We start from the raw sequence: 25,819 nt of genomic DNA, 5'->3' as shown, positions 1-25,819 counted from the left end.
GCGGGATCATGAAATATGCCCTTCGCCTTTGAGGTTTGATTTAGGACTAAGCTTAACAGAACTGAACGGCTGCTGCATGCAAAAAGTCCAAAGCTTTCTTACATAGCACCTAACAAAGTGTCAAAGTATCTACCTCAAACTAGGCACACCATGTACATTTTCATTTTAACCCTATAGGTCTTCAGTAAGATGCATGCAGCTTGATTAGCTACTGTGACTGGCTTTATAGGCATTGATAAGTGGGAAGTAGAACTCTTAGAACCAGCTTTTGGAAGAGCAGTGATGCACACAAAGAATACTTGCATCAATTTAATGCATGGCATACAAGATCCTTTCTGGAGTGCTATGACTACAACAGTCAGCATAACTGTTCTTAATAAATAAACAGTATTTGCCCAAAATAACACTGCTGTGACATGGCAAGCTGAATTTCTCTCCATCCTGTCCTTCTCACCCCTTATTTCCAAGTTTATTGTTAGTCTTGTTTCTTACCGGATTGTAAATAGCAGGCTGGGTTTTCAGCCATTCAGCAAAGACCAAAGACTGTTCTCAGCTTTTATGTATGTTTTTAAAGCATTTTTATCCTGCTTCTCAACCAAAAATAGGCTGCCCTAACACTTAGAATCGAAAAAGACCCAACATAAAGAAAAAAGGGATGGGGGGGGAAGCAAGCCCAGTTCTTAGTTACAAAGTTCTTGTAATGATTAGCTGGAATGGAATGATTTCGAGAGGAGCCAAAATTTGTCGGTCTTTCAGTATTCCTGAGAGAGGCTTGGCACTCCTCTCTCTCTCTCTCTCGTAGCTGGATGGAATTAATGGTGTTTTAGGGACACAAGAGATGTTTCTAATACATTTTGCTAGCTTTATACTCTCCAAAGAATGGTCTGTTGTCAGAACTTTTTCTAATGAATTAGTTATCTATTTCTACTATTGTAGAGAATAGGGTATTTGTGGGGGGGAGGGGCCCCAGCAAAGGGTATCTCTGAATACCTAGTATAGCTAGCAGCACTATAAAAGATGACATTCCTCTAGTGATGTTACCTCTTTTTTATCAGAATCACACTGCATTTATGACAGCTTATATTAGTGCAGAATCAACAGCTATGTCTCTTAACGCCAATATCAAATGGAAAATACATAATAGCTTTAGGCCTTCTGGCTTTAACTTTGGTAAATGTATGTGAAGGGAAGTTACCCTAGCTCTCATAGGCCATTTGTGCTTAAAAATTAAAGTATCTTCTTTTGCCATTGGACTGTAAGAATATCAATACAGCCCTTCATTTAATTCAGATTAAAGTTCTGTCTAGTTGAGTATTCTGTTTTTCACAGTGGCGAAGCAGATGCTCCCCAGAAGCCATAAATCAAGACAGGAACGTAGCTGCTCTCTCCCATTGTTACTCCCCTGCAACCGTGAGAGGCATGGTGCCTCTGATCCTGGAGATAGTGTATAGACATTATGACTAGTATCCATTGGAAGAGCCTTATCCTCCATAAAGAGACTTTGTCTGAGCCTCTCTCTGTCAGAGAGCATTGCTATGGGCAGTATAAAAATCGAATAAAATAAATAAATAATAAATAATAAATTTGTGTAATCCCCTTTCTAAAGTTTTCTAAGTTCGCAGTCATCACCATATCTTATGGTAATAATTTCCATAGTTTTAACTGTGCTGTGTGAAAGTTCTGTCTGTCCTGAATCTTCCATCATTTGTCTCTATTGGAAGAGCCTTATTTCTTGTATATGAGGGAGAAGAGAAACTCGTATCCACTTTTTCCACACCATGCATCATTTTATACACCTCTGTCATTTCCCCCTTTTACTTCTTTTACCAGTGCCCTTCTAAATTAACGTAAGAAGAGCCCTGCTGGATCAGAAATGCACTACAGTATGTAGTCCAGCATTCTGTTCTTACAATGGTCAGCCTAGCACTCGTCCATTTGTGATCCCAGCAATGGTATACGGAAGCATACTACCCACAACACTGGAGTAAATGTACCCATTATGACTAGGAGCCATATTTTTTATGAATATGCCTGATCCTCTTTTATAAAACCATCCAACCTAGTGGCCATCAATATTTCTTGTGATAGCAAATTTGGTAATGCTGTGTGAAGAAGTATTTCCCTTTGTTTTTCCTGAATAACCTATCATTCAGCTTCATTGGATGACCCTAGGTTCTAGCATTAGAAAAGAGAAAACCTCTCCTTTCACTTTTCTCCACTTCATCCATATTTATATACACCTTTCATTTCCCCCTTTGGTTTTCTGTACTAAAAAGTCCTAAATGTAACATTTTCTCATGTAGGAGTTGCTCAATCCCCCTGGTTCCTAGCCTAGTTCCTGGCTGGTTTTCTGCTGATGATTTTTAATTTTAATCTTTATTTTTAGTGAGTCCTTTTATTCTTATAGGTATGCTCCTCAAAGCTTGTTTTCAGCATCTCTTATTGCAGTGTTTCCTAACATGTGAGTTGTGACCTGCAAGTGCATCACAGGCTTTATAATTATTGCTTTTAATACCTCTTACAACGTCTTGTTTGTTGACATATTATAGTGCTGTGTTGACGTAACAGAAAGTTGGAAACGCTCAAGTCTTACATTTTAACACTTGGGAACCGCTCTCTGGCAGCTAGCAGAAGACCGTGGTTTGCCATCATGTGCTCAAACCAGGAATTGTTTTATGTCTCTGAAGTACAGGCACCAAAGGCAGTGGTGAAACACCAATGAATCTGCCACCAAGGTTAATTAAAGCTTAGAGATGACCTGAAAACACAAAAGGACACATACAGGAAGTGGAAAGAAGGCCAGGCCACAAAGGAAGAGTACAGGCAGGTATCACGGAATTGCAGGAATGGTGTCAGGAAGGCTAAAGCTGAGAATGAGCTGAGGCTAGCGAGGGATGCCAAAAGCAACAAAAAAGCTTTCTTCAGGTATGTCCATAGTAAAAGACAGAAAAGAAATGGTGGCACAGCTACTCAGTGAGGATGGCAAAATGATAACAGATGACAAAGAAAAGGCAGAAGTGCTCAATTCCTACTTTGGCTCAGTCTTCTCCCAAAAAAGGGTCTATGACCCTCCTGGGAAACATGAAGTAGAAGGGCCAGGATTGGAGCTTGAGATTGATAGACAAATGGTCAAGAATACCTAATCACTTTGAACGGGTTCAAATCGGCAGGGCCCGATAAACTGTGAAAAAGCTATGAAAAAGGCAAATCCATGCTAGGGATAATTAGGAAAGGTATTGAAAATAAAACAGCCGATATCATAATGCCATTGTATAAATCTATGGTGCGGCCGCATTTGGAATACTGTGTACAGTTCTGGTCGCCTCATCTCAAAAAGGATATTATAGAGTTGGAAAAGGTTCAGAAGAGGGCAACCAGAATGATCAAGGGGATGGAGCAACTCCCTTACGAGGAAAGGTTGCAGCATTTGGGGCTTTTCAGTTTAGAGAAAAGGTGGGTCAGAGGAGACATGATAGAAGTGTATAAAATTATGCATGGGATTGAGAAAGTGGATGGAGTAAAGTTCTTCTCCCTCTCTCATAATACTAGAACTCGTGGACATTCAAAGAAGCTGAATGTTGGAAGATTCAGGACAGACAAAAGGAAGTACTTCTTTACTCAGCGCATAGTCAAATTATGGAATTTGCTCCCATAAGATGCAGTAATGGCCACCAGCTTGGATGGCTTTAAAAGAAGATTAGAAAAATTCATGGAGGACAGGGCTATCAATGGCTACTAGCCATGATGCTGTGGTCTGCCACCCTCGTCAGAGGCAGCATGCTTCTGAAAACCAGTTGCCGGAAGCCTCAGGAGGGGAGAGTGTTCTTGCACTCGGGTCCTGCTTGTGGGCTTCCCCCAGGCACCTGGTTGGCCACTGTGAGAACAGGATGCTGGACTAGATGGGCCACGGGCCTGATCCAGCAGGCTCTTCTTATGTTCTTATGTTCTTAACTGCATCCTAGAGTTTTGAAGGAACTGGCTGAAGAACTCTCAGAACCGCTGTGTATTATCTTTGCGAAATCATGGAGGACTGGTGAAGTGCCAGATGACTGGAGGAGAGCTAATGTTGTCCCTATCTTCCAAAAGGGCAAGAAGGAGGAACTGGGGAAGTACAGACCAGTCAGCCTAACATCAATCCCTGGAAAAATTCTGGAGTAGATTAAAAAGCAGTCAATCTGTAAGCACCTTGAAAGCAATGCAGTGATTACTAGGAGCCAACATGGAGTTATGAAGAACAAATCCTGCCAAACTAATCTCATCTCAGTTTTTGATCGTGTAAACCTCCCTTTGTAGACTGTGGGAATGCTGTGGACATAATATATCTCAACTTCAGCAAAGCTTTTGACAAAGTGCCCCATGATATTCTGATTAGCAGGCTAGCTAAATGTGGACTGGATGAAACAAGTATCAGATGGATCCACAGTTGGCTCCAGAATCGTACTCAAAGAGTGCTTATCAATGGTTCCTTCTCAAACTGGGCAGAAGTAACAAGTGGGGTACCACAGAGCTTGGTCCAGGGCAAAGTGCTCTTTAACATTTTTATTAACGACTTGGATAAGGAGGTACAAAGCATGCCTATCAAATTTGCAGATGATGCAAAGTTGTGGGGCATAGCTAATACTTTGGAAGACAGAAAGAAAATTCAAAGGGACCTTGATGGGCTGGAGCATTGGACTGAAAACAACAGAATGACATTCAACAGGGATAAATGCAAAGTTCTACACTTAGGAAAAAGAAACCAAACACACAGTTATAAGATGGGGGATACTTGGCTCAGCAGTACGACATGTGAGAAGGATCTTGGAATTGTCGTTGATCACAAGCTGAATATGAGCCAACAGTGTGATGTGGCTTCAAAAAAGGCAAATGCTATATTAGGCTGCATTAACAGAAGTATACCTTCCAAATTACGTGAAGTACTAGTTCCCCTCTATTCAGCACTGGTTAGGCCTCATCTTGAACACTGCATCCAGTTCTAGTCTCTGCACTTCAAGAAGGATGCAGACAAACTGGAACGGGTTCAGAGGAGGGAAACAAAGATGATCAGGGGACTGGAAACCAAGCCCTATGAGGAGAGACTGAAAGAACTGGGCATGTTTAGCCTGGAGAAGAGAAGACTGAGGGGAGATATGATAGCACTCTTCAAGTACATGAAAGGTTGTCACATAGAGGAGGACCAGGATCTCTTCTCGATCGTCCCAGAGTGCAGGACACGGAATAATGGGCTCAAGTTGCAGGAAGCCAGATTTCGACTGGACATCAGAAAAAACTTCCTAACTGTTAGAGCCATACGACAATGGAACCAATTACCTAGAGAGGTAGTGGGCTCTCCGACACTGGAGGCATTCAAGAGGCAGCTGGACAGCCATCTGTTGGGAATGCTTTGATTTGGATTCCTGCATTGAGCAGGGGGTTGGACTTGATGGCCTTATAGGCCCCTTCCAACTCTACTTTTCTATGATTCTATGAATCGTTAAGCCAAGGGTGATTTGAAGCTTGCCTAGTCAAAGTTTGTCCACTACTTTTCTGCTGAAGAAACAGAAGTTTAATGTTACTTTTAAGTCACTGATGTGACAAAATTGTCTTTATGCAAAAAACAACTAATTAAACTTGATTGTGATAGGAAAGATAAATTTTTGGAAGTGAGGTTATACAAATTTTGGTTCCATGTTACCAGAATTACTCAGTTACCACTAAACTTGCTGATGAAGCAATACCTGTGCTGCTGCCTAGTACATCTCTTTGTGAGACAGTTCTTTCATCACTGATTGCCATGAAGACCAAATACACCAGCAGGGTATGTTTCAATGATGATCTGAAAATGTCTAACAATGATCAAGCCCCTCATTAGCCTACACGTCGGCAAAATGCAAGCTCAGTCATTCTACTTATACTTGCCAAAATGTACTTTATCATGAATAAAACTATTATAAATATTCATAGTTCATTGTATCTAACACAGCCTAGTAATCCTATGTTTTTAGAATAATTTTATAGTTTATGAAGCAATATCCTGAAGTCAGGTGATTGGTGTTTTTATATTCCCATTGAAAAGGCTCAATGACTTTGTAAGTACTATGAATATTTCAATAAATCCTCGGTTAATAGGGATAAGTAATTTTTTGCTTGTAATGGTTATAAAATAGGCAAATTCGCAGTTAAAGTTCATGAAACCAATGGCTGCCAAAGACCTAAGGTCCAAAATTCATGTGACAATCAACCAATGGTCACCATAACAAGCAGGGCTGTGGAGTCGGTACGCCAAACCTTCGACTCTGACTCCTCTATTTTTCTACTGTCCAACTCCAACTCCACCCAAAATTGCTTCTTGTCAATCAAAATTTATTTGGAAGTCGGAGTCGGTACATTTCTACTGACTCCGACTCCACCCAAAATTGCTCCCGACTCCACGACTCCGACTCCACAGCCCTGATAACAAGTAAATTTGAAGTTGTGGGTCGCCATATCTCAAAGGTTGGGAACCTCTGCCTTATTGTTGTGTTTCTTACAGTGGAAATACACATTCCAGCTGAGCTTCTATTATTCTGGTTTTAAGTAACCTCCAAGAGTTTTAAAGAGCTCTGATTTTTCATTTTCCCTTTCAGCTTCCTTTTGTTTTCTGAAGTGACTTCTTTTGAAGTCCCTTTTGGCCACCCACAATGATTTTGTGGATATGTCTATCCCTTTCGAAATGCCTATTTTATTTGACATTTTGCCCTCTTATGTCTAGATCAGCCCGACTCCAATATCTTCCTTGCTCTCCTTATAAAGTTGGTATTAAAAGATAACTATATCCCGCTGGTTCTCTCCGTTTCATCAGTTTCCATTATGTTCTCCTTTAAAACCAAGCATTCCACCTGTTTTCTGAAGATGATCTATAAAGGCACAGATATCTTCAGGTGTGTCAGACTCTTAATTTTAAGCATTAAGAACACACTGAGCAAAAGCCTCTTCTCTTGATTCTTCATCTGTCTGGGTTTCTTGACTGGATTCTTTTTTAAGTGGGTTCTTTGTTGGTTTTTGAATTGCAGTGTTTGAGATGAAAAGTAGATTTTTGTGGGGCATGAAAACATCCTATCTTAGTAGTAGTTGGCATTTGTTCAGTCTCTAGGTGGAGAGAGATGGGAAAAGACACATATACAGATATATTGATGACATCTTTATGGTCTGGACAAATGGTAAAGAGAGTTTGGAACAATTTAAAAATTACATCAACTTTATCCATCCATCTATTAAGTTTACATTTAATAGTAGAAATGACAATCTGCACATCCCTTTTCTGGATGTCCTTCTCACCATTGAAAACAACAAAATGGCCACTGATCTCTACAGCAAACCCACTGATGCCCACACCTATTTAAACTGGAAATCCTGCCATCCTAGGCATATAAAGGAGAACACTGTGTATAGCTTAGCTCTGAGAATCAAACTTATTTGCAACACTGAAGAGAAATACCAGAGAAGGATCAGTGAACTTAAAGAACACCTTCTTCGAAGAGGATATTCTCCACATATTATCAATTGTAACATCCACCGAGCCTCCATTCTGTCCAGAGAAAACCTCCTCCATCATACTGAGGTGTCAAAGAGCAGAGAGCAATGGATTCCATTTGTGGTAGATTTCCATCCAGCATCTCCTAACTATCACCGAGCAATCAGGGAGAGCTACCCATTGCTGGCCAGCTCTGAACATCTTACTAGAGCCATCAGCAGGCCTCCTGTTATAGCATTTCGCCAACCTCCTAATTTGCACAGACTGTTGGTGAGAGCTGTGCTTAAGCCACCTATCACCAATCCAGGGTCTCATCCTTGTCACTCCAAACGCTGCATCACCTGTGTGTACCTCAGGGAGACAGCCACTTTTACAAGCACTAGGACAGGCAGGACATATTACATCAAACAGAACATCACCTGCAGGTCCTGCAATATAGTTTACATCATTGAGTGCAAAAGACCAGGATGTCATATCTAATACGTAGGAAAGACCACAACTGACCTACGCGCGCGCTTCAGGAACCACAAGTCGGTGATCTTGACAACAAAAGTGGAGCAACCAGTTGCAAAGCATTTTAACATCGAGGGTCACAGCCTGTTGGAGTTTTCCATTACAGCGATAGAGATGCCAGCAGATCCAGCAGCATTGACCAAAAGGGAGAACTTTTAGATTTACTCCCTGGACACATTGGCACCACATGGCCTGAACCTGGAGGACAATACCACCACCACTTAGCTTCTGCAAATGAAGCCCCTCTGAGCATTCCATCCTCAAAGCTCTATAACTGCCACCTTGGTAACAGCATTTGTATGTTAGCAGCTGATGAAGGCGGAAGCTGAAACGTTTTGTTAATACAATAAAAACCTCTGTTTGGTTAATCACAATTACGTTCTCATTCTCACACACACAGGGGGAGAGAGAGAGAGAGAGAGAGAGAGAGAGAGAGAGAGAGAGAGAGTGGTACTAAAGGGGACTACAAGGATAAAACTTAACAGAAGACATAAAATCAGTGTCAGGCTCTACCTTCAGTCTCTCCCAAAGGCTCTCCTGAACAAGATCATTTTCAGCAGTCTCCGGAAGACCATCAGGGAGGGAGCAGAGTGGACTTCTTGGGGTAGGGTGATGTGTGTGTTTATCAAAATCACTGACTAAATGTAGCCTACTGTTCAAAGGTCAGAATCGCATCTGTTCTGCCTCTTCCTGGTATCTGACTCCTCCTTCCCAGAAGGTTGCCCATGAGGGAATGCAGTACCTGGTCTGAAAAAAATTCTCTGCCCCTGGTGTAGATAATACTGAGTGAAGTGGATCAGGGATCTCGGTCTATATAAGGCAACCTCATGTGTTCACTTTTCTACATGTCCTTTTATAGGATTGATAAAATCCTATAACTTCATCACTACACACTCAGCTAAATAAGAGTTATGTAGTGAACAAGATGTGGAACAGTCTCTCCGAAGAGGTGCGTATGGTGCCGACATTGCTCTCCTTTCGGCGCCAGGTTAAGACTTGCCTCTTTGCTATGGCGTTTTAATATGTAACTCGTTTTAGTTTTAAATTTTGTTGTAATTGTTTTTGATTATATGTTTATGCTGTATTTATTATGAGATCTGAGATGTTTTGTATTTTTATATTCTGTTGTTCACTGCCCAGAGAGCTAATGCTAGTCGGGCGGTATATAAATCTTTAAAATAAATAAATAAATAAATTAAAAATGTGTCAAAGTTCAGTGTATACTCACTTAGATTTTGCTACATGTTTTGTTCCTGAGGGCAGATAATGCCTCCCTATTGCCCTTGCACTGATGTGGGCAAAGGGAACTTGTTCTGCTACCCAGGCAACTGGTAACATTCCATCTATATGGGCAGATGGGCTTTTTGGCCTGCCAGTGAGTTCTTGGAATGGGCAGCTTTGCATGTGAACAGTTTGGGTGCGATGTGTATTTGGATTTATAACCAGAATAACTGGGTCTGAATAGTCACCTTTCTTCAGCAGTATTTTCCCTTAAGGTGACTTGGAAGCTAATCTGAGAACGCAGTTGCTAATTTTTCTAGACTCCTAGTTTTGAGGTAGGATTATTTTTCATATGCAAGAACATGCTGGAAGAGTTAGTAGTGAATGAGAGGGTACTTCACCATTTTCTTTATTTTTTTGGAGAGAATATCAGAAAGTGGCATTCTAGTATTTTATTTCTTTATACTGTGATGTTAAACTCTTTAATGCCATCATATTTGAGTGACATGCAGTTTGGGTTAATTTCTTACGTTTTTCTTTTGTCAGGCTTATTTCCTTCTAGTTAATTATCAATAGTCTTTTAGAAGCAGTTCTAAGCAACGTAAAGTAACTGAACTGAATTAATGTGGCTGCTTTAGCAAGTTATAAACTAAGTTTGACGCACTTCTATGTTTTGAACTATAGGTTAATACCGTTAATACAGGAAAATCTAGGTTATGCTACACCATGAACAGCTTTGAGCATGCAATAATGTGTAAGTAAACTGCTTTGTCTATAACTTGGTGTTAGCTAAAACACTAGAGGCTTTGTTAAATATGATATATTGGCTAATAGATACATAATGGATGCCAACCTGAATCTGTCCCCTGGAGCAATTTTATTTGGCTTTTAGCAGTCCTACCTAATTTTAACCAAGGTATGGTAGAGAGGTTACCCATTAAAGAAAATACACTTCAAGAGTTTAATTTTTAGAAACATACAAAATCTGAATTACTGTGGAGGATTTATATCCTATAATACAAGAGTAGAGGACAGGATGCAGCTGGTGGGCAAGATCTTGCATTTCCCCATTCCCAGCGGGCCACTTTGACAGGTGCTGCAAAAGAAGATAGGTGCCAACCAAGCCTTGCCTTTGGGAGCTCCCAAGAGAAACTAAACCCAGGGGTAATTTGCGCTGGGTGCTAAATTAAAAAGATGCCAAGGAACAATCGGGAACATATTTTAAGGCTCATGATTGTTCCTTTGCAGCCGCATCTTTACCTGCCTCCATATAATGTCAGGTGTGGGGTGGGCATGACTTGGGGGGAAATGGCCTTGTGGGGCAAATTAGCACTCCTGCCGGGCCTGTGGGCCAGTGGAACCTACTGCTACCACAATGAAACCATTTTGAATTTAATATAGTTCTGTCAGAATACAAAAATTAAACCGGTGAGAATGCTCTAAGTTTTAATATTTCTCCTAGTGTAATGTACCATGAATTAGCATGCTCTGACTCTTCTGAACACATAAGTGAATCTGAAATAGGGATCAGGCTATCAGCAAATTCCTGGATAAACATAGCACAGAGTAGTATGTTACTAAACAATCTGCTGCTATCGTGTAGAGGTTAGACACCTTTAACAGGAATGGTGTGGGAGCAACCATAGCATGGCAGCACTAGCATTCATGCCTCGCCAGGTAGTGCAAATTCCAGTTGGCCATGACAGCACTTAATTTAAGAGTTACTCGTTTTAAAGGATATTAATTGGCTCACTTAAAAGCTTCTTAATATATTTTTCTTACTCTTCCTCAAGTTGCTGTGGATAGTGTATATAGCTCTCCGTACTGTGGTTGTCACTGCAACCATGTGTGAGGAAATGGCCCAAGGTAGCACAATGAGCTTCATGGCTGAGTAGGGTTTTCATCTCTTATCTCCACCATACTGTCTCGCAAAGAAGTACAGAATCTTTCATATTAATGCTATTCAAAATGAACTTGTAATTTATCTCAGCTTTGCCTTAAAATCTAGAATACAAGCACATGCATTTGCAATAAAAGCTTTGTACTGCTTTGCATTACCAGTATACAGTTATATTTAACAGAATAAACTAGTACAAATATTACCATAGTCATTCCAGTCAGTACCATGTCTATATTGAAGGGAAGCAAATGCAGATTGTTAATCATATTGCTTTCAAACCTCTTTCTAAGTGTTCTCTGAACTTTTGTATTTAAGGAATGGGATCAATAAATTGCTGAAATAGCAGGAAATGTATTCTGGTGCAACTTTGTCAGTCATGACAATTGACACATCTGCCTGTCAGGTATAGCATGTCTATTTATTTGATAACTTTGCCTTTCCTATACTCCAAAATGGACAGGGCAACTTAAAACAGTGATAATAAAATACCATAATCACAATAAAACTATTTTTAAAACTCAGAAATCAAATGAAATACAGTGAAACAGCAGCAGTAAAGCTGTCTACTGCAAGGGTTGCCAGTGTGGAAGGCCTTCATTGGTGCCCCTGGGCAGAGGCCTCAGACTGAGCTTTCGTTATTTTTAAAAGTCTACTCCTAGAAATAAAATTATGAAGCAAAATGTACACTTCTAAGTGAATTCTGTGAAATGAGCCAGCCTGGCTTCTTCCTGCCTGTCAGTGGTTTTGGCCAATGAGAGAAATCAGAGCTGTGGTTGATGAGTGAATTGTTTGGGTACCAGGCTATAGGAATCCTTGGGATCCAAAAGAACGGTTGATTCTCCCTCCCCTTTAGTGCACTTTTCCTGCTTCTATCTTATTTTCTAGTAGTCACTGGAATCTCCATAGTTTGCTTTTGCTTTTTTTCCTAGCAGCCAAGATGCATAATACCTGTGGTAGGTACTGCCTGGATGTTAGAGAATCTTCTCCCCAAATGCCAAATATGAAAAACTTTGCAATGAGGCTTAGGTATGTCTCCTGCTGTGCAGGACCTAAAGCCAGTTGCTCATTTAACAATTCACAATATAGTTAACTTACATTAAATAGCATACATGTCTACTCGGTTTTATTTGTGTTTAATGGGGTTTACTCCCAGGAAAGTGGATATAAGGTGGGCAGCCTAGGCTTTGGTTTAGGGTTGGCATTGGGGAAAACAGGGTTTCCCTTGTGTTTGTAACAGCTGTATCTCCACAGTCAGGTCCAGGAGGACATAGCTGACTTCTCATGGTAAGCATGAGGTTGTTGGAGGTGGCGGGGTGGGGAGGAGAGAAGCAGCAATGACTCTGCTCTCTCTAATTTTGTGTTCTGCCACACCCCCAGCAGTCATTTTGTGACTGGCACCCAGAGTGCTCTCAAAATTCAAAATGTGCCCATTAGTCCAAAATGTTGATGATTCCTACTCTACTTGATATATTTTTGATTATTTTAAATTTAAGAATTTTCTAGAATCATTCTACAAATTAATGTAAACTTTCTGAAATAGCAGAAAAGCAAATATTTGCAATAATTTTGAACAATATGCTGAAGACTATTTGAAGCAACTGATTGTAAGTGTCAGATAGGATTGTTCATTAAGTGCATATGAAAATGCCAAGGGGGCAGAATTTATTGCTTTCATTTACTTTCTCATGGTAGACATCTTTCAGTAATGCTTATTCACACTTCCCCTTCATTTCTCTTTTAAGAATTATATGTGTAAAGAACTCCTGGATCAACCACCCAATCCAGAGCAATTGGTCCCTGCCAGGCACAATCGATGCCTCGCTTACCAGAGCTGAGTTAAGCCAAACACCAACCCTGTAAGGTAGGTAGACTGCCACCACCCCTTAGCCTGGTCTCCCATTCTGAGTCAAGGCGAAACCTAAAGTGCTGGAAAAAAACAGACCTGCCAGAGATTCCAAAGGACAAGAGCCAACCTGCATTCCCTGTCCTGGGAGCCTAAGGCAAAAAAGACGCAAATATAAGGTAGCTTGTGGCTGAATGGCCAAGGTGCTGGATTCAGAGCCAAAATTTTATTAGGCAAAACCAGATCTTCTTCACAATACATTAATATCACAAAGGCCAGTTTTTCTGACAACTTGGCCCTTGTAACTATTCAATTAAAGGAAGTCAAGACTTCTGACATCACTTTTAATACAGTAGTTAATGGCTTTTTGCTCTGAAGGTGTTAGTGATAATTCAGAATCAAAATTTTTAACGGTATCTAGCCTCTTGTTCAGACTGGCTGTATTTATATGTCATATCAAACAATAGTTAATGTTCCTTATGAATAAGTTGCACGCTTCCCCCTCTTTTACTGGCCGCGCTTCGCTGGGAGCAGCAAACCACAAGCACACTGTGAGAACACAGTGCTGGACTACACAGGCTTTTGGTCTGATCCAGCAGGATTCTTAAGTTAATTTAGAAGGGTATTACTCGCGAATGATAGAATATCACAATGGAATATGAGAATGTGAATGGACCCATGATGTTGCTGGCTGATATTATTAGATATTGTAAAAGTATTGCCTGAGTAGATGTGGGAATGGAGTTGGCATCTGGGCCTGTTGCAGAGCCTGGTCCTGTGTTTGTGTCTTCGTTGTATGCTTGTTGCTGGTGAGTAGCTCTTTTAGGTTGGGTAGGAGTTCTCTGTAAACAATCGAGTTGCCTTGTCTTGTAAATATTCACTTTTTTAATATCTAAATTTTATTTATTTATTTATTTAAAATATTTCTATTCCGCCCTTCTACCCTGTAATAGGGCACTCAGAGCGGCTTACAAAAATAAAATCAAACACATACATAATAAAATTGTAAACAATAAAATCACAAAACAATATGATAAATTAAAACACACACACACAGAGAGAGAGAGAGAGAGGTACTAAAGGGGACTACAAGGATAAAACTTAACATAGAAGGCATAAAATCAGTGTCATGCTCTACCTTCAGTCCCTCCCAAAGGCTCTCCTGAACAAGATTGTTTTCAGCAGTCTCCGGAAAACCATCAGGGAGGGACCAGAACAGACTTCTAAGGTGTTCCAAAGTTTGGGGGCCACAGCTGAAAAGGCTCTCTCCCACGTGCCTGTCAGTCTAACGTCTTTCACTCCAGGCATGCAGAGGAGACCAGAGGCAGATGATCTTAAATCCCGGGCAGGTACATATGGGCGTAAGCAGTCCCTCAGGTACATTGGTCCAAGGCCGTTTAGGTCTTTAAAGGTCAGAACCAGCACTTTGAACTGGGCCCGGAAGCAAATTGGGAGCCAGTGGAGTCGATAAAGCACAGGGGTGATATGCTCCCTGAGCTGTGCTCCAGTTAACATTCTGGCTGCTGCATTTTGAACCAACTGCAATTTCCGAACCGTTTTCAAAGGCACCCCCACATAGAGTGCGTTACAGTAATCAAGCCTCGATGTCACCAATGCATGTGTCACTGTGACCAAGTCAACTGCTTCGAGGAACAGATGCAGCTGGTAGACCAGTTTGAGATGGCCAAAAGCACTCCTGGCTACCTCAGCCATCCGATATTCAAGCAGCAGGACTCCCAAACTGCTCCTTCAAGGGGAGTGCAACCCCATTCAGAACAGGTTGCAACCCTGTCCCTGATGCAGTTTTTCCCTTGACCAGCAGTACTTCCGTCTTGTCTGGATTAAGTTTCAGTTTGCTAGCCCTCATCCAGCCCTTCACAGCCTCCAGGCACCGGTTTAGGATGAGCACTCCCTCCCTGCAGTCAGGTGGTAGGAAGAGATAGAGCTGAGTGTTATCAGCATATTGATGACATTGTACTCCAAATCTCCTGATGACCTCACCCAGTGGTTTCATATAAATGTTAAAGAGCATGGGAGACAAAATGGAACCTTGCGGTACCCCACAGGCCAACGGCCGGGGGGGTCGAGCAGTAGTCTCCCAGCACCACTTTCTGGGTCCTGTCCGTGAGGTAGGACCGGAGCCACCGTAAAACAGTGCTTCCCAATCCCATCTGAGCTAGACGGCCCATAAGGATACCATGGTCGATTGTATCGAAGGCTGCCGAGAGGTCCAGCAGTACCAACAGGGATGCATTCCCCCTGTCTGATGCCCCGCATAGGTCATCAAGCTGGGCGACCAAGGCAGTCTCTCTCCCATGACCATGCCTGAAGCCTGATTGAAAAGGGTCTAGATAATCCGATTCATCCAGGAAAACTTGGAGCTGAGCAGCCACTACCCTTTCAATCATCTTGCCCAGAAAGGGGAGATTAGAGACTTGGCGGAAGTTAAGATCTGCAGGGTCTAATGAAGGCTTTTTTAACAAAGGTCTTATCATAGTCTCCTTCAACAGTGTTGGCATAGAACCTTCCCTTAAGGAGGTGTTAATGAAATATGCCAACCAGTCAGCCACTCCCCCTCTGGCAGATTTATTAACCAGGATGGGCAAGGGTCAAGAGAACAAGTAGTGGCCCTCGATTCTCCCAGAATCCTGTCCACATCCTCAGGCTTTACAAACTGCAAAGTATCCGTAGAAAAATGACCAGAGGAAGCTTCGAGGACATCTGCTACAACTGTAGTTAAAGAGCAGTCTAAGTCAGTCCAAATGTGAGAAATTTTATCTGCGAAGTGCTTCACAAACATGTCACAGTGAACGACTGAGGGCTCAGGGTCTAATGTAGGGCCAGAGCCCAAAAGACCCCAGACCACCCGGAAAAGCATCGCTGGAGGACACTGAGCAGATGCAATGGTGGTAGAGAAGTGCACTTTCTTCACTGCCATCACTGCCACATGATAGGCTAGAAAATGAGCTCTAGACTGTGTTTGATCGGAAGCGAACTGAGTTTTTCTCCATCGTTGCTTTAGCCGTCGTCCCTGCCGTTTCATCAGGCCCAAGGTTAAGTAAACCAAGGTGTATTAAGGCCTTCCCTGGTGGGAGAGGGCGCCTTGGAGCAACAGTGTCCACCTCCCGGGTCACCTCCGTATTCCAGAGATTGACCAGGGCTTCGGCAGTATTGCCAGCCATGCTGGGAATATCCCCCAGAGCATTCAGGAAACCATCTGGATCCATGAGTCTCCAGGGGCGGACCATCTTAATCGGCCTTTCACCCCTGCGAAGGTTACTGGGGGCACAAAGTCTAAACCTTGTCAGGTGGTGATCTGTCCATGACAACGGAGTCACTAAGAACCCCTCCACCCTCAGATCACCTTCTTCCTGTCCCAAACAGAACACAAGATCAAGTGTGTGTCCTGCCACATGCGTTGGTCCAGATGATATTAGAGACAGCTCCATGGTTGTCATGGCAGCCATGAAGTCCAGAGCTGGACCTGTGAGTCTAACCTCGGCATGTATGTTGAAGTCACCCAGGACCATCAGCCTGGGGAACTGCAACACCAATGCCGAGACCAGCTCCACCAGCTCAGGGAGGGAGACTGTTGGGCAGCGGGGTGGATGGTACACCAGCAGAATTCCCACTGTGTCTCCCTGACCCAACGCCAGGCACACACACTCAAAGCTGGAGGTGTTAGGGACAAGACACCTGACAGGGAAGATAGATTCCCTGCAGACAATTGCGACCACCTCCCTGTCCCCTGGATCTAGGCTGCTGGAGTGCCACAAAACCTGGTGGGCAGAGCTGGGAGAGACCTACTCCGCCTTGGTCATTTAGCCAGGTTTCAGTAATACAAGCAAGGTCAGCGCATTCATCCAGGATTAAGTCCTGAATTAAAGTGGTTTTATTAGTCACTGACCTTGCATTCATCGGCAGGACAGTAAGATCCAGGGAGTTTCCAGCATAGCTACCAATGTCCCGAGGGTTGGAAGGGGGACCAGAAGGGATGCAAGCACGAAGATGTCTTTTATCCCTTCCTCTGTAATGGCCAATCTGCCTCCCACCGCTATTCCATCCCCTGCCCAGTATTAGTTCAATGGCAAGTCCCCGACTACTCCTACCCCAGCACATGTTAAAAGAAGCCTGACACTTGGGGGAGGGAAGCCTTGGCTAGAGGTGGCTCTTACGAAGGGGAGCTCTCTTCCCCACCCTCTGGCAGTTGTCTTCTCCCTTGTTAGCCCCAGCTGACTTCAGCTGGCACCCAGGCCTTGCAGGAAGTAGCAGCTGACACCCGAGGAAGCCTGCAGATGGAGTTTTGCAGGAGGCCACAGCAGCAAGGTGTAGGTTCTGCTGGGTTCTCTCACCTTCCTCCTAAAGCTTTGAATATGTTCCGAAGTAACATTTAAGCCACATTAAGTGCACTCTGATAGCTTTTTCTAATAAAATATTTCATTTCAAATAGTTTTGGTTATTGGAATAAGTTAGATGCTTATACAGCACATAACATTACACAAGGTATACTTCTTAAGGTTTTGCTTACTATGTCAGATGCTGGGGAAATTTTCAGAGAAGCTTCCAGGAAAAATGTTTTAACCTTCCCCAGCTGCTGGATTAGACCTCTTACATTAATAGAAGGTCTGTTCTGCACTCTCATTTTTATGCTAGCCATGAGAAACGCTTGGTCTTTGTCCCATAATACTAACTGTGTATATCTGGTTTCTAACTTCTGACTGCAAAAATCTTAATATAAAACTCTTCTCTAAAGTATATATAAGTTGTGATTCCTTCAGACTATTTTTATTGGGCAGATGATTCTTAGGTTTATGTTTTTTCAAAATACAAAACAGATACATATCTCTGACTTGGTATCACATTGAGCCAGTGTAGTGTAGTGGTTAGAAAGTTGGACTGGGACCTGGGAGACCACAGTTCAAATCCCCACTGGGCCAGTCACTGTCTCTCAGTCTAACCTACCTCACAGGGTTGTTGTGGGGACAAAATGGAGAGGGGGAAACCATGTACACCACTTTGAGCTCCTTGGAGGAAAGGTGGTATATAAATAAATAAATAAATAAATAAATAAAAGCAACAAGACTTTTATAATTCAGTAGACTAAAATATTTGGGCCAATATTGATGTAAAATGTTGATGGATAAACAGCTTTCCCATGTCAGAATAACTTCATATAAAAAGTGTATTGTTTTAAATGCGATGCTCATATATTTTTTTCCCTATTGTGAACTCAGTGATGGGTTAATAAATTTATACTCAGATTTGCTTCATAACTCATGACAATCTTCAGATAATCTGTGTAGGATAACAGTCATTGTCTTAGGAAAACGCCTTATTTGAAGTATGCTCTAAACACTTCTTTGCTAGCAGTGCAGAGTTGATTTTCCCTTCGAGTTAAGAAACTTGAAATCATTCAGTGGAATATCACTTGTATGAAGGTGCTGTCATTTATTTAAAGCTGTTAATTGAATGGTCACTTAAAATGCAAGATGATTTAGGTGAGTAATGTTTTTCATTGGTTGACAACTATAATTTTGTATTGTACAGTTTTGCCTCCTTCTAGCAAAGACTTTTTTCACTGCAGGTTACCTCATAAAACTCATGTAAAAGTGAACGGTGGAGGTGATGATTTCCTCCTAGAGCATTTCTGTAGGTCACACTGCCTGTTGTATTCCTGACAGAAAATCGCCCCGTGCCAGGATTTGCCCGTAAAGATGCTATTTGCTTAAACAGAAGCATTAGCTATTTTTGGCAGGAAAACAGCACATAGAGGAAAGGTTTTAACATACACACACCCAATTGATTTTTGTGGAAGTGGTAGTTGTAAATATGTGCTTTAAAGTAACAACAATGATGGGATCTCCAACTTGTTGCCCACACGTTCCAGGGCACCCCAGAGGCCTGCTGTGGTGCCTGCAAGGCCATTCGCTGCCATCTGCACCAGATTACCCATCGCCGCCAAATCCAATTAAATTGATCTCCCTGAACTGTGCCTCTCTGGGCCTTTGCTGCATGCATTCACTTTCACCCTAATGGGATAGCTACAGGCCTTTGGAATGGCTGAAGAAGAGACAGAAGGACCTTTGGTGGCTGCGCTAAGCTTTGTTAGTTTTCAGTGTTTTGGAAGAGGAGGAGTTATAGGGGAGGACCGAATACGGGGTGGGAGGGAGCAAGTGCCATTGGGGAGGGAATAAGGTGATGGTACTTGTAAGGGTAGAAAGAGCCTGTTCAGCTATTGTGTGGGGAGCAATGTGTAATTGTGTCTCCCCCCCCTTCTCTCTGGGTGTGTGCCCTTAGAGAAAGAGGTTGGGGGCGGTGAGTTGGTTGGCACAGGAGAGAGAGATTGTCTTGCATGAAAATGAGTATTGTGTTGAAGCAGAATACTGTGGGTTCAAATGAGCGGCTTTGTGTTTGGAGGATTAGACTCTGCTCCATTTGTACTTAGGTTTTTGAGCTAGCTTGTTAATGTGTCTCATTTTCACCAGTTTACTTCTGTGAAATGGATGTTTTGTGACTAGTTATATGCAGTATAGTAGCCATTTTGTAAATGGGCTTGCCTCCTGGAAGGCCTGGAGCTGCCTATTTTGTGACAGCACCCCACAGTGTTTGCTGAAAATTCCAAAAGTGCCAAGGGGTCCAAAAGGGTTTCAGACCCTTGCCTTAATGTAACCTGTTGTTTGACCTTAATGTTCCATGAAAGAAAGACTTCTTCCCAGGCATATTCTTGTGTGTGCTTAGTCTTACCTAACACTTTGTATTAAATGCAAACTGGAAATCATATGATGCAACAACCTTGCAAAACTCTTTAAATATGTCTGTCTGTCCGTCTGTCTGTCTCTGAATGAATGAATGAATGAATGAATGTTAATTCTGGGGGTTTATTTGTTCAAGCTGTAGTTCTCTGCACATGACATGTTTATGAGAGATCCACTGGCTGCAGATTGGAGTTGGTGCACAGGTTACTGTGTAAATTATTTAGTTAAAATAGCTTGCTTGGAAAAGCAATTTCTGCATCAGAATTCACTTAATAGTTCTTCCAAGCTGTAGAGATTGATGAGGAAGCTGAGCAGTTTTCCCATCTTTTGGTAAGTGTGGTACAGTTAAGTTTTTTTTTTTTTTTTTAAAGCTGTCTCTTACGTTGGGGGAAATGAGACAGCTCTGCTAGCCCAAGCAGTAATGAATACAGTGCTGTTGGATGCCCATCTTGAAGTACATACAAGCACATAATTTTTTCCTACATTTTCTTTGACAGCTACCATATTCCGGATAGTTTTGGGATAATGAAATATTAGATTTCAGTTACTGGTCTTTGTTATGAAAGCACGAGCCATTTTGCTTTGGGAAGGAATTTTTTTGAGAATGGAATTGTACTTTTCAGTAAGATCTGACTGACTATACTTGAAGTATGCATTGCCTAAGTATCTTTTTTAAAAACATGGATACTTGAGCATATTATACTTGTCTTATATTTTGAGGAAGAAACTTTATTCTTTAGATCCTGTGTAACTTTTTTCTTTTTTCTCCATAGATCCAGAACATGATTTCTGAAATGGGATTAAAGCAGCGTCATTGACTTCAATATACACTTCATTTTGTGTTTGACTTAAAGTGCCATGAGAAAATTTGCATATTGTAAGGTGGTCCTTGCCACCTCACTGGTTTGGGTCCTTTTGGATATGTTTTTGTTACTTTACTTCAGTGAATGCAACAAATGTGATGAGAAAAAAGAGAGAGGCCTACCGCCTGGGGATGGTAAGTACTTAGTTGTAAGTTATGTACAGACCTCTCAACTTCAGAGAAAAACGTTTTGACAGTGAATGAGATTGACTTATCTTGAACCTCATAAAATGAAATATTAACCAGTTTAAGATGACCAAATTGATAGAAAATTGTATTTTTCTTCTTAAATTATCTCAACCAGAATCTGCGTGGGGTTTTTCTGTCTGAACAGCAGTACCTCTCTGTTGTATCAGACTGTTTGCATTCCTTCCATTTCCAAAGTGATTTTGCATGCAGATTGAGAAATGTATGCATAGAACTTGCTTTGAATACACTGAACTAGCTTTTTGGATGCTGGCTCTAGAAAAATGCTCTCTTCCCATTTGTATGTGTGGAGGAATAGGGGGAATACTTACCTAAACTGAAGATTATACAAAGTTGGGAGGAATATCTAACACTATAGACAGGAAAAAAGATTCAAAAACATCTATATAGGTGTGCGCAACTGGGCTGAAACCAACAAGATGGATTCAACACTGTTAAATGTGTAAAAGACCTGTATTTCGATACAAAAAAAATCAAAGGCAAACATTTGGGATGAGGGAGACCTGACTTGACAATAGTGGCTGAACATGAGCCATCAGTGTAATGTGGCTGCTAAAAAAGCTAACACAATCTTAGGATTCATCAACAGAAACAAAATAATAGTTTGGCTCTGTTCTGTGCAAGTGAGGCTGCACCTGGAGTGTTATGTCCAGTTCTGGGCATCATATTTTAAGAAGGAAGTCCTGAGAAGGGTGACTAGGACAGTGAGGGGTCTGGAAACAAAGTCCTACAAGGAATGGTTGAAAGTGCTGGCCCAAGAGAAAAGTAAGGAAAGGTAGGGTAGTCTTCAAATATCTGAAGGGCTGTCATGTAAAAGATGAAGCAGACTTGCTCTCTGTGGTTCCAGAGGGCAGGACTAGAATCCGTGGATGGAAATTGCAAGGAAGTAGCTAACCATTAAGAGAAACTTCCTAATGGTAAGATCTGTTTGATAGTGAAACACTCCCTCAGGAGGTGTCACATGTTGTAGTTGCATCTTGTATTGTAGGCCTTGCACTGAGCATGGAGTCAGGCTAGATGACCTCCAAAGTATCTTCCAACTATAATTTCATGACACTGGTTGGGAATCTTTGGCCCTTGGGCCTAATTAGGCCTGGCAGAGGTTCTTTTTTGGCCTGTTAGGCCATTTCCCCAAGCCACAAGCACCCTATGCCTAACATCATATATAGGGTAAAGATGCAACTGTAATAGGAGTCTTAAAATGCATTCCTGATTGTTCCTGGCAATTGGGACTTTGGAATTTGGTGCCTTTTTAATTTGGTGGCAAATGCAAACCCCGATGGGAGTGGTTCTACTTGTGAGCTCCCAATCAGAGTGCCTCAGTAAAGTCAATCCCTGCAGAAAATGGGCCCTGAAAAGGTGCTGATTGGTGGTGCCTTCAAGCCCTGTTTGGATCAACTACAATCAGGACTTTCCGATCAGAAAATTAGTATGGCCACTGTGATGTTCCTGCTTATATTGTAAATATGGTAAGTGCTGTTTATATAGAAGACATATGGTAAGTGGAGTGAAAGAGGAGGGGGGAGTACATGAGCAGTAGAATGCTGGATGATTGGCTGAGCGTTTGAATGGCTCAGTGTATAAATGGAAGAATGACAGTTGAATCTGGGGGGTGTTTAGAAGGTGTAAGGAGGTGGTGTTTGAGAGGTGGAGAGTGAGGTTTGAGGGTGTTGATGAGAGTGAGTCGGAGTTCTGAGGCAAGTAGTAAGAAGTCAAGTACCTAACAGAATATAGATGAAACCATACGCTTGTGAAACATTCTAAAAGTAATCTTGTTATTTCTAATTCTTAATAAATATATTACTTGGTTAAACATAAGCCTGATTCCTTCAGCTGGGAAACACATACCAGGGGGGATAGCAAGTAACCAAGGCTGAACAGTTGTATCGAATGGTGGCAGCGGCGGATCGGAGGAAAGTGTATCCAGTCCCACAGAGAAACCCAGGGCTGTATGCTTCAGTGCAAGAGGCTGCAGGGGGGTTTGGAAATTACCTATACCCATAGACACAAGGTATCGAGATAGCCTGGCAGGGACTAAGACACAGTCTAAAGGTTATAAGAGATACAGAGTGTGGGGTAGTAAGGCCTAGCAGGGGGAATTGTTGAAATCTGTGCTAGAGCTGTAAAGGGTAAGAAGAAAACCTGACGTTCCTGTCTGCTGGTAGCCACAAGTGAGAGCTTCACTGGTGGTGCTGGGGAAGGACGTCACAGCCACTCCTTGCTGAAAGTGGGGCCTGAAGTTGGTGCCAGTCAGGTGATCGTTCAAACCCCACTACTTTTATGGTGCAGCTTGATTTCAAGCCAAACCATAATGGAAAAATGGGTCACCCGGCATCATAGTGACATCAGGTGATTGACAGGTGGGTGGCCCTGCCCACCTGTCAAAGTGGCTGTAGTGGTGGTGGGAGCTCAGGGTCTGGCCCACTGGACTGAAAATGTTTCCCACCCCTGTAGTCTTAATTGTTGGCATGGACTCTAGAAGCTTGAATAATGCATTTGGGTCTCTAAGCAGTGTTGTCATGCATTCTGTGTATGAGTACTAACTACCTTTAAACCTGCTAGCAGTTAAACCTTTGATGAAGCAATCTTTAAAATGCACAGGATTCTTCTCTCTGAAAAGTATCAAAACTTGCTATGATGGTGTATAGTTTAGCATTCCCTGGTGAATGCAGCTGTTGCTGTATTTGCCAGGTAACAATATGCTGAATTTAGAAAATTATGAGATGAGGAATATCTTAAGTGTGGTATAGCTGCCTTGAGCACCGTTCAGCTGCAACACACATACACAGTACATTTAACAGAGAATTGACTTGTTTGTTTGCTATAGTGGGGCACAATCTCAGTAGCAACAAACATTTAGTTTATAGTGGCAACCTTGGTTGGTTTTATTTTAAATATTTATAATCCTCCTTCCAAATCAATTTTAATAAAATAAAGCAAAAGTAATACAAAACCATGGAACATAAAAACAAGCCATCATTAAACTGAATAGTGACAGGATAAACAAGAAGCTGAAATAGTGGCATAAAGACCCAAAAGGAAAAAAAAAGTACAGAAAGCAGCTAAAACACCCAGTTACTGTTCTCTAAAAGCTTGGCTAAATAGAAAAGTCTTAACCTGAGACCTGAAATTCAATAGGGACACTGCCAAGTGAGCAGCCCTATGGAAGTATCCAAAGTTTAGTTCACAGAATGACAGGAAGTGTGGGAACTTGGCTGCTAACCCTGACTTTTGATAATCACTGAAGATTACTTGAAAAGACAACCTTACTTAGACATCTTACTGTGGGTCTAAAATCCATTCTTAATATTTATACTGACAGACCATCCACAGTCCATGGGTAGCTATTGTGGTGCCCTCCCTCCAAATATTGTTGGACTACAAGTCTCATAATCGCTTACCATTGGTAATGCTATCTGGGACTGACTGATGGAAGTGGGGTCCACCTACATTAGGGTGGTACCAAGTCGGCTGCCCCATCTTAGTCTGTTTAAAACAGGTGAATTGAGTTTTGAAACATTAACATTGATATCTTCTAGCCTTTTAACTTCTGATTGAGATCCTTCCTTGTTTTTCCTCTAAAACATAGGTCTTATGTCTGCGACACTGGCCCACTTCACTGCCACAGTAAGATATCTGAACTAGACCAGTGCTGCAGATCCTAACGTGGATCTTCTTGAGACTCTTCTCCCCTCAATTTTTTTTACTGTATTCTAGTCAGAAGAAAGACATATGATTATGCATTAGTAAAAATGGTTGGTAAGAGAAATCTTTATTACTAAGGGCAATACACAATTACTATTGCTCAATGACCTAATACAAATTCAGATTTCTGTAAAGTAACACCTTTGAGAATAATCTTAATCATGGAAACATAGAATTGGAACTCTCAGGCCAGCATGTCATTGCTTTTTGATTTCTATATATTGGCAGGCAAGCTATCTGGATCTCTGTTATATTTCAGTTATGTTCTCTGTTTTGCTTTGATATTTTTCTTTCATCTGTTCATCTTCAGTCATGCAGTTATAGTAATCCATATGTTCTAGAACACTTGTTTTGGGAATAGCCTATATGCAAAGTCAGTATTTGCTCTAGAGAACCGATGCTTGCATTTTCTACTAAATGCCTTTTAAATCCTATGTTCAGTGCTAAAGCTTCCACAAATCCTGTTTTTTCTCAGTGTTGAATGTCTACAGTTAGTGTTTTATATATTTAGTTCTTTTCAGATTGTTAATACAAACTTTTATTAGTTCCAGAACTTGTACAGAAACCTCATGAAGGCCCAGGAGAAATGGGGAAACCTGTTGTCATTCCTAAAGAGGACCAAGAAAAGATGAAGGAAATGTTTAAAATAAACCAGTTTAATTTAATGGCAAGTGAAATGATCGCACTCAATAGGTCTTTACCTGATGTCAGATTGGAAGGGTAAGTGAATTTACAGTGAATTAAAGGCATATTTAGTTTAAAATGGACCCTCTTTGAATTATTATACATACTCATTAGTGTTGAAGAACATTGACATTAAGTAAGATTCTCAGAATTTGTTGACATATACTGTGCTTTCTGTACTCTTCAGTGCAAATGAAATTTTAGCGCCAAAACAGTATCAAAAATGTTGGAATTCAAGACATCCAATATTTTCCAAATAATTAAAACTTTGAAAGAAAAGAAACACTTTCCCTTCTCTCCCTTTTCCCTCAGGCAGACAGGAGGACAACCAGCATGATTTAGTTTTACTTCCCACAAACCTGGCTTGTTGTAGGCAGACTAGAGATTGTGTGTTGATTGATTCATCTAGATAAAGTGAAAGAAATTACAGTATAGCCTAGGCTCACATTTTTGCTCCACCTTTGATTTGCATTACTTCATGCTTAGAACTGTAAACCTGAGAACCAATTTTCTATCAGGTACCGCTTGTTACAGCTGCTTAATGGCTGAGTAGGTGTGCTTCTTGTTCCCTCCCCCATCTCCATCACAGTTTTATCTCATTCTTCACTGTCAAGCTTTTAAACTGTTTTGCCATTTA

At 41.5% G+C, this 25,819-nt stretch overlaps 1 protein-coding gene across 6 annotated transcripts in view; it reads left to right on the top strand.

The window, feature by feature from the left end:
* Positions 1-25,819, top strand: part of GALNT1 (polypeptide N-acetylgalactosaminyltransferase 1) — a 90,833-nt gene that overhangs the window by 20,504 nt on the left and 44,510 nt on the right. For 2 of the 6 annotated variants that reach the window (XM_061589029.1, XM_061589025.1), the window contains exons 2-6: positions 9,911-9,980; positions 11,442-11,529; positions 12,869-12,987; positions 20,498-20,721; positions 25,044-25,218. In XM_061589029.1, the coding sequence (XP_061445013.1) occupies positions 20,583-20,721; positions 25,044-25,218 (314 nt within the window). In that variant the 5' untranslated portion in view covers positions 9,911-9,980; positions 11,442-11,529; positions 12,869-12,987; positions 20,498-20,582. The remainder of the gene's footprint in view (positions 1-9,910; positions 9,981-11,441; positions 11,530-12,868; positions 12,988-20,497; positions 20,722-25,043; positions 25,219-25,819) is intronic. The other 4 variants (XM_061589030.1, XM_061589026.1, XM_061589027.1 and 1 more) reach the window with 3 other exon arrangements.

Source organism: Rhineura floridana, chromosome 11 (genome assembly GCF_030035675.1).
Source record: "Rhineura floridana isolate rRhiFlo1 chromosome 11, rRhiFlo1.hap2, whole genome shotgun sequence".
In the NCBI taxonomy this organism is placed as follows: Eukaryota; Metazoa; Chordata; class Lepidosauria; order Squamata; family Rhineuridae; genus Rhineura; species Rhineura floridana.
The sequence above is the reverse complement of the archived record's forward strand: the minus strand, read 5'-3'. Positions and strand labels throughout refer to the sequence as shown.